The sequence below is a fragment of the Zophobas morio genome, unplaced genomic scaffold, assembly GCF_036711695.1.
Source record: "Zophobas morio isolate AGI-343-1 ecotype UQ-CSIRO unplaced genomic scaffold, CSIRO_AGI_Zmor_V1 ptg000110l, whole genome shotgun sequence".
Classification (NCBI taxonomy): domain Eukaryota; kingdom Metazoa; phylum Arthropoda; class Insecta; order Coleoptera; family Tenebrionidae; genus Zophobas; species Zophobas morio.
In genome coordinates, this window is record NW_026972215.1 from 262,343 (window position 1) to 275,228 (window position 12,886).

At 31.7% G+C, this 12,886-nt stretch overlaps 1 protein-coding gene and 1 long non-coding RNA gene across 2 annotated transcripts; one reads left to right on the forward strand and one right to left on the reverse strand.

The window, feature by feature from the left end:
• Positions 1-5,496: 5,496 nt before the first annotated feature.
• On the reverse strand, positions 5,497-7,226 carry LOC135144906 (uncharacterized). The gene is made up of 4 exons (XR_010283263.1): positions 7,152-7,226; positions 6,118-6,749; positions 5,845-6,065; positions 5,497-5,773 (listed from the first exon to the last, which is right to left on the reverse strand). It is a non-coding gene; the product is annotated as an uncharacterized LOC135144906 (long non-coding RNA).
• Positions 7,227-8,040: 814 nt separating this feature from the next.
• LOC135144893 (U1 small nuclear ribonucleoprotein A-like) lies at positions 8,041-12,024 on the forward strand. Its single transcript, XM_064077022.1, has 7 exons — positions 8,041-8,058; positions 9,665-9,741; positions 9,823-9,995; positions 10,052-10,145; positions 10,199-10,267; positions 10,315-10,558; positions 11,874-12,024. Exons 2-7 carry the CDS (start codon positions 9,669-9,671, stop codon positions 12,022-12,024), a joined length of 804 nt encoding a protein of 267 aa, XP_063933092.1. The 5' UTR covers positions 8,041-8,058; positions 9,665-9,668.
• Positions 12,025-12,886: the final 862 nt, after the last annotated feature.

Consider the following 12,886-nt stretch of genomic DNA (forward strand, 5'->3'; position numbering starts at 1 on the left):
TCTTTATTCCAGTAAAAATAACAAATCTTTAATAAAGATTATAAAATACAGCCAAATTGGATTTGTTTTCCCTTTCCCATGTTTCTGCTTATTTTAAGTACCCATATATTTCGCCCACGCCTCGTCAACATCACAGGAAACCTCTGCTTAACTTGTTGACTGAAAAACTTGTTTATTATTAAGAATGCTGTTCTTTATACTTTAAACGCACCACGCCGTTAGATATAAATAGCATAAGTCCATAAACTTTTTACTTTAAAGAGGCTGGCTCTACCAAACCTTACAATAAATCGATGTTCAAATCAAATCCAAGGGTTAACTCTATTTTCCTTTACATCAGCAGAAGTTATAAACTGTAATACCCTTGGGTGAAACTTGAGCAAGAACTTTTGACAATACACAAGTACACAACTTGATACTTTGCTAAACTAGCCTCTGCACAACAAGTATAGACCTAACTTTGCCGGGCTATGTAAATTAAAAAATACGTCCCAAACTCTCCTCTCTTATGTGTGCCGTTACGAATTTAAAGCTGTAAAAAGTTTAGCTAAGACTATACAACAACATCGAGGGCAATGGTACAAAAATTAGAACAAAACGACCTCGACTTAAATCTTAGTACTTTGATAACTTCAAATATGATTTCCTGGTTCTACTTTTTGAAGAAACATTACTTAACAAAATGGCTCTAAGAGAAGGGTTTCCTATGTAAGGACCTTTTGATTCTGCTCATTCTTCTAAATTCTATAGTTTAGGTCCCATATGATGTTTTTCTGTTTTCATGACATCTTAACTCTTTCTTATTTATCACAATGTTAATTCAAACACGCTTAAATATTTTAGATTATGCAAAGGATGGAAAAGGAGGGATAGTTTAATTTAAAAGGGTATGCCTTCCTTTAACTATTTAATCGGGCCCAATACCGAATAAAATCCTCAAATTTCAAACATGAAGTTGATAAAAGTAGGTGAGTAAAGAAAGGCTATATCATTACTTAACCTGTAAGGGCCAAAGATATTGGAGGTACTTAAAGTAATTAGTAGTGTAAAGACACATATGAGGGCGCAGATATCTCTGCCGTTAAATATTTTCTATTAAATCAGCCCTTACTGCTAATCTCAGCCGTTAGAGCAAAGTTAACAACTCCCCCCCCCACGTGTAAAACGTACTCTAGATTAAAACTCGGGTGGGGTTTAAAGGCATATTACAGTTTTTCTGAAGTATGAAAAAGCAAGTTTAAAAATTTATAATTCTACGTAACTGTTTATAAAAAATAGTCAAGGACTTAAAAAAATAATGTCCTTATTTGTCTTTTAAAATTCTATAAAAACCGCTTGTCATGTTTCATACTACTAGGTACAGTCATTTTACCAGACCTGCTACCTCTATTTTTTTTAAAATTGATTAAAAAACATTTAGCATTATTCCCTACCTCAAAATATAAACCATATATCTTAACGCTTCTGCTCTACTTGAAACCTAGAGGGCTATACAACTTGCCTAGTTTTATGTTAAAATATCTTATACTCGCTGCATATATCCACTTTGTTAAGGTGATGGATACAATGTTTCTTTTACAAAAAACTTTTTTATTTTATTGTGTTTTAAATAGTGGCTACGCCTGCTATCTTTTCTAGGAAAAAGTTGCAAGCACAGTTATATAAAAAAAAACACAAAATATATTAAAAAATTTCAGCTTTTTACAAAGTCTCTTTCAAACCTAATTTAAAAGCAATTTTTTTCGGTACCCGGTACCATTCCTGCAGTTTTAGAGCATTTTATGGTGCTTACATGCAAAGTTCTGTTATAGTTCTATATAAAGATACATAATACAATAGTGCTATTGAATAGTATATCTTATATTGAAGCGTTAAAATGAATGGTATAACCTCAACCTTTTAGCTGGGGGCCGCTAAGCAACCTGCTTCCTCTTATGCATACATTTAACAGACCCATAAAAAAAAATTCTTGCATAATATTACTACAATCTATAAAAATTTTTAACCGTGCACATGGGTGATAAAATATAGTTATTACAATTAGAAAACCTTAAATAAATAGTTAAACTCGTATAAACATATATGTAATACAAGAGGAGGCAGAAGCATCGTTTCCCCTACCCCGAGATTTGTAACTTTTTATCTTCACTGATGCTTGCAAACATTGCTCTTTTCGACTACGCGATCTTTAATTTTAAAACTAATTAACGACATGCCGCTTAAAATACTCTTCCATGAAATATAAGTATGCCACAAAATTTTACTGGATAATTTTTTTGCCTGTGCGCTGCGCTGGGGCACTTTGATTGTTACGAAACTTTCAACTGTACCGTGAACTGTAAGATTAAAGTTATTACGCAATTAAATAAAGCAATAATAAAAAAAGCTTCTCTAGGGCTGAAACCCAATTACAACTAGTCCACAAAAAAAAACCTATGTTGAGTCCCTGCCTGGCTTACCTAGTAATTTCGTTAACTGTGTAAAATTAGATAGTACTTATATGTAGATTAGCCGGTTTCAATGGATCAACTTTGATAAATTATCCATATACAATAGTCAAGTTTCACTTCTGATCTTTTACAGCAAAGAAACTAATGGTTAGGCGTTGAAAAGATGTAGTTCACAATATAATAATTTAAAGAAATTGTAATCTAGCTAAAGTTACGTGGTGCCCAAGCATGAGCCCGACAGTTCATGGACCTTTGGGAAGTAGACTGTAGCATGTAAGAGTCATAAATATAATAATAGTAGAGATAGTTAGCATACTTTTCAATGCTTATATTTTTAAATTAACAAGTTCACAGTTTAAAGAAGGACTTAAAAGTTTTGAGATTATAGAATAACTTTAAGCTGAAACAGATTAAAGAGAATTCCATTTGCTCTCCCTCGTCAAACTCACAGGATACCAAAGATAGTTACTATATAACGTAATACTAAGTTTATCCTGTCCATTATTTTTAAGGGTTTTAATTTTTCTTATTGTGATCGATTATTTAGTTTTACATATTCCTTCCTTCTAGCTCTTAATAATAATTAGTTGTTTCCGCCTTTGTACGTTTACGCGTTTCCCAAAAAGACTAGGAGAAATAAGAGGTGACGGCGACTATGTGCAACTAAAAAGATGTCCTTTAAGGGTCAGGACTAAGTTTATTAAGTTGCTGTTTTCAAATGCGACTTTAATGGCTCAAGTGAATAATTAAATCATATAATTAGGTTTTCTTCTAAAATGATGGATAAAAAAAAGGCCTTTATAAACCTTGGCGGTATTCGCTTTATTTAACAATTTTTAAATTAAGATATGAGATAATAGTTATTTATGAGAAATTATTACTGACTAATACTGCTCTTAAAAATAATATTTTTTTTGGTTGTGAAGTAGGTAGTGTATACTTAAAAAAAGTTATAAGATAGATGCTTCGGAATAATTGTATAACAGAATTCTCATTTTTAACTCTATGGAGTTGTTTCACCAGCTTTTTAACACTTTGTTTAAGCAAAAACTCCTTTAAAACTTTTGAAAAAAGCGTGGTTGAAACATAACTTAGGAATGACTTAGAAAGTATACATAAATAGTATTAACTAAAGCCTACTTTAAAATAATTACTAGTGGTAAATTCCCTCTAATTTTATAATAGTTTATAGCGCTATTAATAAGACAGGAAATACAAAACGTTGCACTTCCTCTTTACTACTTCTTGAATTTAACAAAACGAGTTGTAATAAGTAAAAGGTAATTGCCCCTCTCAGTTGAGTGCATGATCATTTATAATTTACACAGAAAAAGTTTTAAAAAGTTATTAGAAAAAGCGGAATACTAAAGAACCTTTAATTTTTAATCACTTAATGACAAAAATATTTACCAATCAAAACACTATAAAATAGAGGAGTCGCCTCAACGTGTCGTAGTTTCAACCTGCATTGAATTTCTTATATTAGACTTTTGGGCTAACGAAGACTTAATTTATTCATCTACATATAAATATTCAAAGCCACCATTTTATGTTGCACTATTAATAAATAAGAATCTTATTTTTAGGAATAATTAATTGTAACTTAAACATTTAATCCTTAAAAGGAAAGCATAGGATAAACTAACGACCAAGTATACAGTCAGCTTTAAAAAGTAGCTTGTGGTTCCGCAAGTCTATCTTTTGTGCACAACTATCTCGTACCTTTAAAGCCAAATACCTATACATGGCAAAATTTTAAAATTATCTGTAATCCCTTAAAAAATATGTTCTTTGTAAGTAAATATTAAGTAGAGAAAGGCGTAAACTTACACCATCTTTAACTAACAACTTTAAGTCACTGCAGGTAAATAAAGGTGACGGTGCTTGAAATTATGGGCATGGGTGTATAAATATTATTTATAGATCTAGTGCGGAGAGTACAACTTCCTTAATTGGGAGGCTTCCAGTTCAAACCACAACATTGAGGTTTTCAAGTAATAGTACAAAAAGATTAACTTAGATTTGCCCAAACGTTATTTTTTAGTATTTTAAAAATAGTTGCATCTTATTTTACATAATGTATAGTACTTTACGCTGTTTATCCACGGAAACGCCGTGTCTTCCAACTGGCGGCTTACCTCTTAGTTTACAGAAAGAAAGGGGTGGACAGGAACCTTTAAAGCCTTCTAGCCAAGAATTTAAGGGTAACGTGCCCCTCGATAGCAATATTACGTTTGTAAGTATCATGATTACTCACAGTCTGGAGACCTTTTGAAAGTACGAAAAGCATAAAGCAAGCTTCTAAGTTTGCGCACCTCTCTGTCCGCCACGGTATGTTTTAAGAGGTTTAGTAATTTGTTGAAATGGCAGCTTTTCGTTTAGCAAATAAGCAATTTTATAGTATAGTGGGAGAGTACTTCTTACTTTTATGTATATTATAAAGATATTTTGCCTCCAGAAAGAAAGTTGGAAGCTTGCCGTAAGAAACAAGGTGGAGATCAACCACTTAATGGTCATTTTCATAAGTACTGCAAAGCTCTGAAAAGAAGAGAGCCTTTTAAATATTATTTAAACGCTCACCGTAAAAGAAGCGCAGAAGTCAATATTAAGGTAAGTGTAGTACTTTGAATATGGTTATAAGTGCTTAAAGTGAGAGTATAAATAGTATTTGAAGGGTCGCAAAAAGTTTGAGCAAGAATAAAGGTAATATAAAAGTTAGCTGTTAATTTTACTAAGAAATCAAGTTATGAGCTTTATACGTTTTATATGGCTAAATTAATTATTGGAAATTTTTTAAAACTTGCTCGCTTACAAATTTTTTTTTTTAATCTTTTTTCCTCAAAAAGAATTGCCCTAAACTCGTAAATCTAAAGATGTGCAGAGAAAACAAAGTTAAAGTATTTAAGAAGAGTTTCACGCGCACAGACTTGGATAGTAATATACTCTCTGAGGTTATTACCCTAAAAAAAAAAAATTATGGGTAGTATTAAGATACTATAATTTAATAGTCTGACGGTTTTTTCAAGAGACAACCTGACGGTTTTTCTGCTAAACGTTCTCTGCTGTACAAACTTCAAGTACTAGTTTCACTTCATAACGAACATCTTCGAAATTTAAATCAAAGTGAGCAACCACTCTTTCCACAGCCCTGTTATGAATATTCCAAGTTGATAAGCCGCTATCTTTCCCACTTATGACGTGATCTCCACAGCTGAAAACGGTCGAAGGCAGGAATTACTCATTACTCGTTAAATTTTACTCTAGCAAAGAAAACGTTATTTTTTCTCATCTAAGTTAAGGCCAATGCTTCGAGGTTGGGTTGGCTTCCCAATAAATATATAAAAAATAATTATATACATTTTAAAATATAGCTTAAATGGAATTTATTTTTTACCAATAATTATAAGGTAAGGCAAGTCCAATTAGCAGCACTACTATCGATACGCCTAACAATATAATAGTGCAGGAGGCCTGCAGTAGTGCTGGTTATGTGAAGTAGGTTGTGGCTATTAAAAATTAAGTCGAATTTTCCGGGGGACCATCTTTCGGGTATCAGCCAAGAGAAAAAGCAGGCCCCCAAGCAGTATATCACCACTTCTAATAGCACAAGATGAGCTACAGAACCAATTAACATTATATAAATTAATGTTGAAGTTCTTAAGTAAACCTTGAAAGATCTTTGTAAGCTGTGGATAACCCGCAAGGTAGTACGAAATCAGAACAGGAAGGCCGCAGAGGCCACCAACCACGACAAACAAAACAGCACGTTTGCTGCGATTAGCGGCTTTGCAGGAACCTTTCCGGCAGCAAATACTGACGCAAAAAAGTGTGCAACAGCTCGAGGAAAGTGCCCCGCCGTAGTACAAGTAAAGATGGCAGTCGTATAAGCCGTAGAAGGCCAAAAGATTACTTGAAGAGTAAATCATTATAAGGATGCCAATATAATCAAAACGGCTTCCTAGCTCTAGAATCTCTGGTGAATGACAAAAGCAAAGGTGGAATAAGGAGGATGATAAAAAGCAGAAAGTTCCACTGCATAAAAAGAGCAAGTGCGGAAAATAAAAATTCTTGCGAACATATAAGGTGTGGAGTAGCATTCCAATAAATATGAGACCCGTGATTAAGTGAGAATATATATTAAAAGTCTGGTTATGAAAGTAAAATAAACTATGGAAGACGTCATTCCATTTTTTTAAACAAGGACGGTGCCCGTGAAGAATGAAAGAATTATCTCTCATCCAAGGAGGGAGAGTCTCGTAGGAAATTAAGGGTGGCGAAGGAATAGTTAATGAGTTATACCTTCAATATATATAATAGCTTAGTAAAACAACTTAGATAACGCAAAGGGGATCTACGTCTAACGATATGCACAACACGGACAATAAAAAATTTATATAAAAATATAGTTGTCAACAAGCCAAGCCAAACTGTTTCTATAGCAGATTTAAAAAAGCTCATATCAGTTATATAATATATAAGTAACGCAGTAATGTTGAACTAGATATTTTCAAAGAACTATAAGATTATGATATTAGCACAATGTATATCTGACTTAATTGATAAAAAGATTTTAAAAAGTTAATTCTAATAAACCAGAAAAGTAAATACAAATAAAAAACCTAAAAGTCACTTAAATAAACGTACATTATAAATAAACCACTAAACTAAATTAAATATGAATAAAATGTTTTAGAAAGGCACCTTAAGAACATTTTTTGCACATTGTGTATGATATTCCTCGTACAGAAATTCTTAACTTCTGTAGATAGAGCTTTACAATCCAAAACAAAAGAATTTACCATCCTTAGAAGTTTAAAATTTTCCATTTTTAATTATACCATTAGTCTTATTACTACTCTAAAAAAAGTAAACTCAAACAAATAATGTTTACTAAACCCAACACACAATGCTGATCCGATAGTAACAATTGTTCGATACCATGCAAAAAATATTTAACTGTAGTAATTTATTAGAGGCGTGTTAGCGAATCATATTACTTTATACAAATTAGGAAATTTAGTTTTATTTTTCTTGCTGGCCCTTCAACTTAGTTGTTTTAATTGCTTTAAAATAAAAATAAACTAACCAAATTAAGAGAGTATAACTATCCATTTTAAAAACTTAGATCTATTAACAAGGAAAGTATTATAAAAGACAAGGAGCTTTGTAAAGTATAGCACATTATTTTTAACTTAAATGCAATTGTAATAACTGATGTCCAAGTTATTTGAGTCTACCAAAATTTTAATTAGCATATTTTAACTTACATTTAAGAACATATTTATATTTTCTCTCTCTTTTTATTCCCAGGTTACAGGTAAACCTTGAATATAACTCAAAAAACTTCTAATATTATGATATTTATATATCATGCTTTTCTAAACGGTTCTCTTCTTTAAGTAAACCTTGCGCGAGATCACTTTTGTTTAGCATTTAATCACCTTACAGCACGAATTTAAAATTAGAATGATTGAGGATATTTATATATTGTTTATTAGGTACCTTTTGTAATCTATTGCTACAATATGTATGGGATATATATATTTAATAAAACACATGAGTGGCTCGACTATGTCTTTCTGCTCTTTTTTCCCTTCTTTCTTTTTCGGTGAGCGCGTTTTTTTTTTGTGTTTTAATTTTAAGTTGTCTAGAGGCGTTATCATAAAGGTTATAGTTTTATTCTAGAGGGCGCCATAGCTGAAGAGTTATTAACTAGCTTAGTACTCTTGAGGGCAATTAGTTAAATACTAAGTTAACTAGTGTTACTAAATATTTTAAAAATATTTAGATTTATTTAACACTGTGTACTAACTTTGCCTGCCCTACAGCCTATAAAAAAGAATTTGCAGCAATTTTAATAATTATCATATTTTTCTATAATTTTGTTTTATCATCCCAAGTCACAGTTTATGTTATTAGTTATTTTACATTTATTTAAATAGTTTTAACAAACGGCTACTTTGAAATAGAGCTACGTGTTAATTTATAAGGTAGAAAGACAAATATCTACTATTTAATTTTATAAGCCTGGGTTGCCTTTGGGTCAGGTCTTAGGTAAAAGGTTGAGTCCGATAAAAGGCTCCTTTATTCTTTATAATAAAGCGGCTCCTAACTCGGTTTTGGTTTGACCTTCTGGTCTGTCTAATTTAATTATTTCTTTAGGTTATGCTCGTTTCTTATATCATAATTTTTTTTATAATAATTATATCTGATAGTCCGTGTTTATGCTTTTATATCCTATCAATTTTTTTTTGTTTTGTAGCTTTGGCGCGCTTTATTAGATAAAACCCTTAAAGGTTTTAAATTCGTAATAAAAACCAGTCAAAAATATAAATTTTCGTTGGCCGTAAAGAAGAAAATAACTTATTTACTATTACAGAGTTATATAGAACTCTTCACATCAGAAGTATCGCTTAAAATTTTTAAAATCAGTAACGTAAAAACCAACTATATGATATTTGAAGTAAACAAGAAACTCCCAGGTTTTAGTAAATACTAACTTTTTTAGTTTTTCGAGAACTACCTAAAAAAATTCAATTATTTAAACCTTTTGTGAGTCAAAAAAAACGCTACACCTCCCTTCTAAAATAGCTTAAAACGTAAACGATTATTACTTAAGGGTTTTATTAATTAAGCTATAATACTAAGACTAGTACTTATACTATAGTAAGTTAAATTTATAATATTAAAAGGAGGTTAAATTTAGTTACATAATAGAAGCACAATAAGAAATAATTTAATAAAAATCTATTTTAATATAATATGGATTTTCACACCAACATAGATCCCTTATAAAGGAAAATATGAGTGAATGGTTTAAGACGAAGCACTAAACACAAAAAACTAAAAAAAACCAAAATGTCAGGTTGGGCCCGATTGGCCTTAATTTACAGCATGCTTGTGCCGCGAATGGTTAGACACAAGAGTTGGCTGTCATCTGTACAGCAAAGTATTTTTGAGTGACGGAGCTAAAACCTGCTTATTGATTTATAATTCTGGTAATCCAACCTTAAATATATTAAAAATATACATAAGACTATATGTATAATCATAGGCGCCTTTAAAAAAAAATATTAACTTAGTCCTTTTCGGAGGTTATAACAAAATAAGTTTATTGATTTTTTAACTCTATTAGTAACTTTTTACCTATGAAATCGTGTTTAGAGTTGTTGCGTATAATATTATACCAACTCTTATAGAACTTTTATTTTTAGCCGAATGGCCTCCATTCAAGCTCACCCTAAAAGGACAGTTTACGTTCACAATCTCCCTGATAAGATTAAAGATGAAGGTTTTAATTTTATTACTAATATTAGTTGTTACTGTTTCATATATAAAATGATCATCAAGCTTTTATTCTATCTTTGTATAGATTTGAGGCGATCATTATATGGCGTTTTCTCTCAATTTGGTGGAATCTTGGAAGTAGTTACTAGAAAAACAATTAAGACGAGAGGCCAGGCTTGGATAGTCTTTCAGGATGTTGCGAGCGCCGCGAATGCTATTAGACAAATGGACTCCTTTTTGTTTTACGACAAGTTATTGGTACTATTCTTAAATACCTTTTTGAAGTTTTGTTATAACTTTTTTTTTTGTAAAAGAGGGTATCCTTTGCAGTGTCTGATTCCGATGCTGTAGCTAAAATGTTAGGAGAATACAAGCCTTGTATGAGGCGTTCCCAAACTACATCTACTCGTATTAAATAAGTTAATTAATAATTAAGGCAATATTAATGACTTTCACTACAGCTCAAGAACATCCTAAACCTCATTACAAAACCTCATTTACAACGCAACCTCACGCTTCTGTTGGCAATAGTTCGGATTATTATTATTATAATTATCATTTTTAAATCTTTTTTTAGCGGATACTACTGAACCACATAATATATTACTGCTTATTAACTTGCCGGTGGACACTGATGAGAAGAGGCTTCAAGTAATTTTTGGACAGTTTCCTGGTTTAAAGGAAGTTCGTCTCATTCAAAATCGACACGATGTTGCGTTTGTGGAGTACGTCGAGATCCATCAGGCCACCCAAGCAATGAATAGTCTTCAAGGATATTTAATAGATCCCGACCATCCTATGAAAATTGTTTACGCTAAAAAGTAGGTTTTCTACATTAATAAATTAGTTTGCTTTGTAACTGTAAACATAAATATTTTTTTATGAAATGAGTAAACAAGCATAATTAGCAGAACCGAGAAACTTTGTGCTAAAATAATTATTTGGTTTTTAATAAAGTTAAACTGATGGATGAGATAGTTAAAGCGACAGTTTTGTTTAAGTAAGAATTTAAATTTACCTTACAACCATACAATAAAAAATTTATTAGAACAAAAGTTTTTGCAATAGCCCAAGCACAAAGATTAGACGATTATTTTAGTTGATTTTTATATTTTTATTATTACTAAACTGCGCACCGCAAGAACATCTAAAAATTATAAATATAAGCTTAAACAGTATTACTACTGATATCAAAGTTTTACTTTATCGTTATAAAATTCATAGATCAAACAGCTACGCTATTTACGTCTCATAAAAAAGTATCGCTAATGTTAATAAAACGCCTTATTGAGTAGTAACTTAAGAACGACCTCTCTTAAATTCTTACTTTTTTTAAAAAGTTGCAATTGATCTACAAAAGAAAATAGTCCTATAAGTTTCTTAGTTATACTCCAACTTTTGCAAGAAAGCCTACTTCTCTACTTACTGGAGTCAAAGATAATGAAATGTACTTGTAAACTTGTACAATGAGAGTGACATATGGTACACTGTACCATGTGCGACTGAGCACGCTATTTATTAAAGTAAACATCAAGATTAATTTAGATAAAAATTAGTTTATTGTTTTCCCGGGATAATCTTGAAGTACTAAAAGTTTATCATGTTCGCAACATTTATATCTAATCTGACAGTCACGATTATTTTTTATCGCCATAATGGGGTTTACAGCAAGCATCGCACCTAATGGTGGGGTTTTGCAAGCGCCATCTTTCTTTTTATCCTTGACTGAACTACCATTAGTTTATAATGTTCTTGTTTCTTTTTATATTTAATTTTACACCTTATTGTTCTTTTTGTCTTTTACTCAATAATTTGGGGTTTGCTTTATTTATTATTATTTTTATGTTTTCGAATTTTTATTATGCGAATCTCAATTAGTTTTTCGATTTTTTTAACCTTCATTACCTTATATTAGCGCCTTGCTACATGAAAAGAGATTAATTTTTTCAACATTAGTTAAAGTTTTGTTTAAGTAGCCACTCAGTTTATTAATTTATAAAGTTATATGATCGCTTTACCTCTTGTTAAAACGTTAAAAACTGATTTTCTTAAAAAATTTAGTGTTTATTATTATGCCGTATGCTCATATTGTGTAGGTATAGGTTTGCAACCAGCTGTGTTTGTATATTTTTCTAGTACCCTCTACGTAAGCGGGGATGCTTGGCGGTCTCGATTTATAACCGCCAAACTTCCTGGTGTAGCACTACTAGTCCGAATAGCGAAAGCCTGGGCTAAAAAAGTCCGTCTCTCAATCCCTCAAGACAATGGTACTTTCCCTAGAGAGTAACACTTATATATCTCGACCTGTTAGGGTATTTAAACCTTTACTGACGGGTATTTAAACCGGTATCTAAACCTTTAAGCCCCTTAAAATTAATTGTAAGCAAATGTATATATATATATATAAAGATGTACAGATGTGACTAAAACAAAATAAGCACTAAAAAATCAACACGACTGCCGGTTTATTTTTCTTGAACCTTCACTATATACTAATAACTAAGCAATGAGATAATCAATCATAGTCATAAAATTACCTAAAAATGGTAATTTGCGGTAAAACTTATGAGTTGGGATCTTCTCCTCAACACGACTCCTTAAAGAATACGAAGACTGAGCGCACTATATACTAATGAAAAATAAAACATACTCAGAACTCGTCTGCTGCGAGCCACTACACCATCCTCTCTCTAGAATACCCCGTGTTCTTTATTTGTAAATCTCCCAAGTGTCCGTAATTACTTTAGCATGCGCCTCATGAGGATATTAACATCTGTGAAGGTTTCGCAATCGTTTCCCTAGTGTACGTTAAAGGTTGTGTGGAGGTTGGACTTTTGTGTTGCGGTTGTAATTCGGTGCCTGTTCGTGTGTGTATCTGACCATCAACGCAATAAAACTGATGATATTCGATTACTGTTATTCTTTGTTACCCTTTTAGGCGCTATAGTTAGGCACTACGCTAGAAGAGTGAGAGTTATAATAACAATTGCGTTCCTAAGTTTTAATTTAAAAAGTTTCCAGCCCATGATTGTCCTTAGCTATTTCTAAGACTTTGCGGACAGCCTATTTAATAAAAACATTGGGGTTATTGCCCTCAAACTCTTCTTTAAAGAGGGAAATACAGAGCTCACGGTATTAATCTTTAATAA

Excerpts from the sequence above, each read along its gene's own strand:
- LOC135144893 (XM_064077022.1), top strand. The coding sequence starts at position 9,669 with ATGGCCTCCATTCAAGCTCACCCTAAAAGGACAGTTTACGTTCACAAT. Across the intron at positions 9,996-10,051 it reads TGTTTTACGACAAGTTATTG|AGGGTATCCTTTGCAGTGTC; the intron begins GTACTATTCTTA and ends TTTTTGTAAAAG. Across the intron at positions 10,559-11,873 it reads AAAATTGTTTACGCTAAAAA|TACCCTCTACGTAAGCGGGG; the intron begins GTAGGTTTTCTA and ends ATATTTTTCTAG.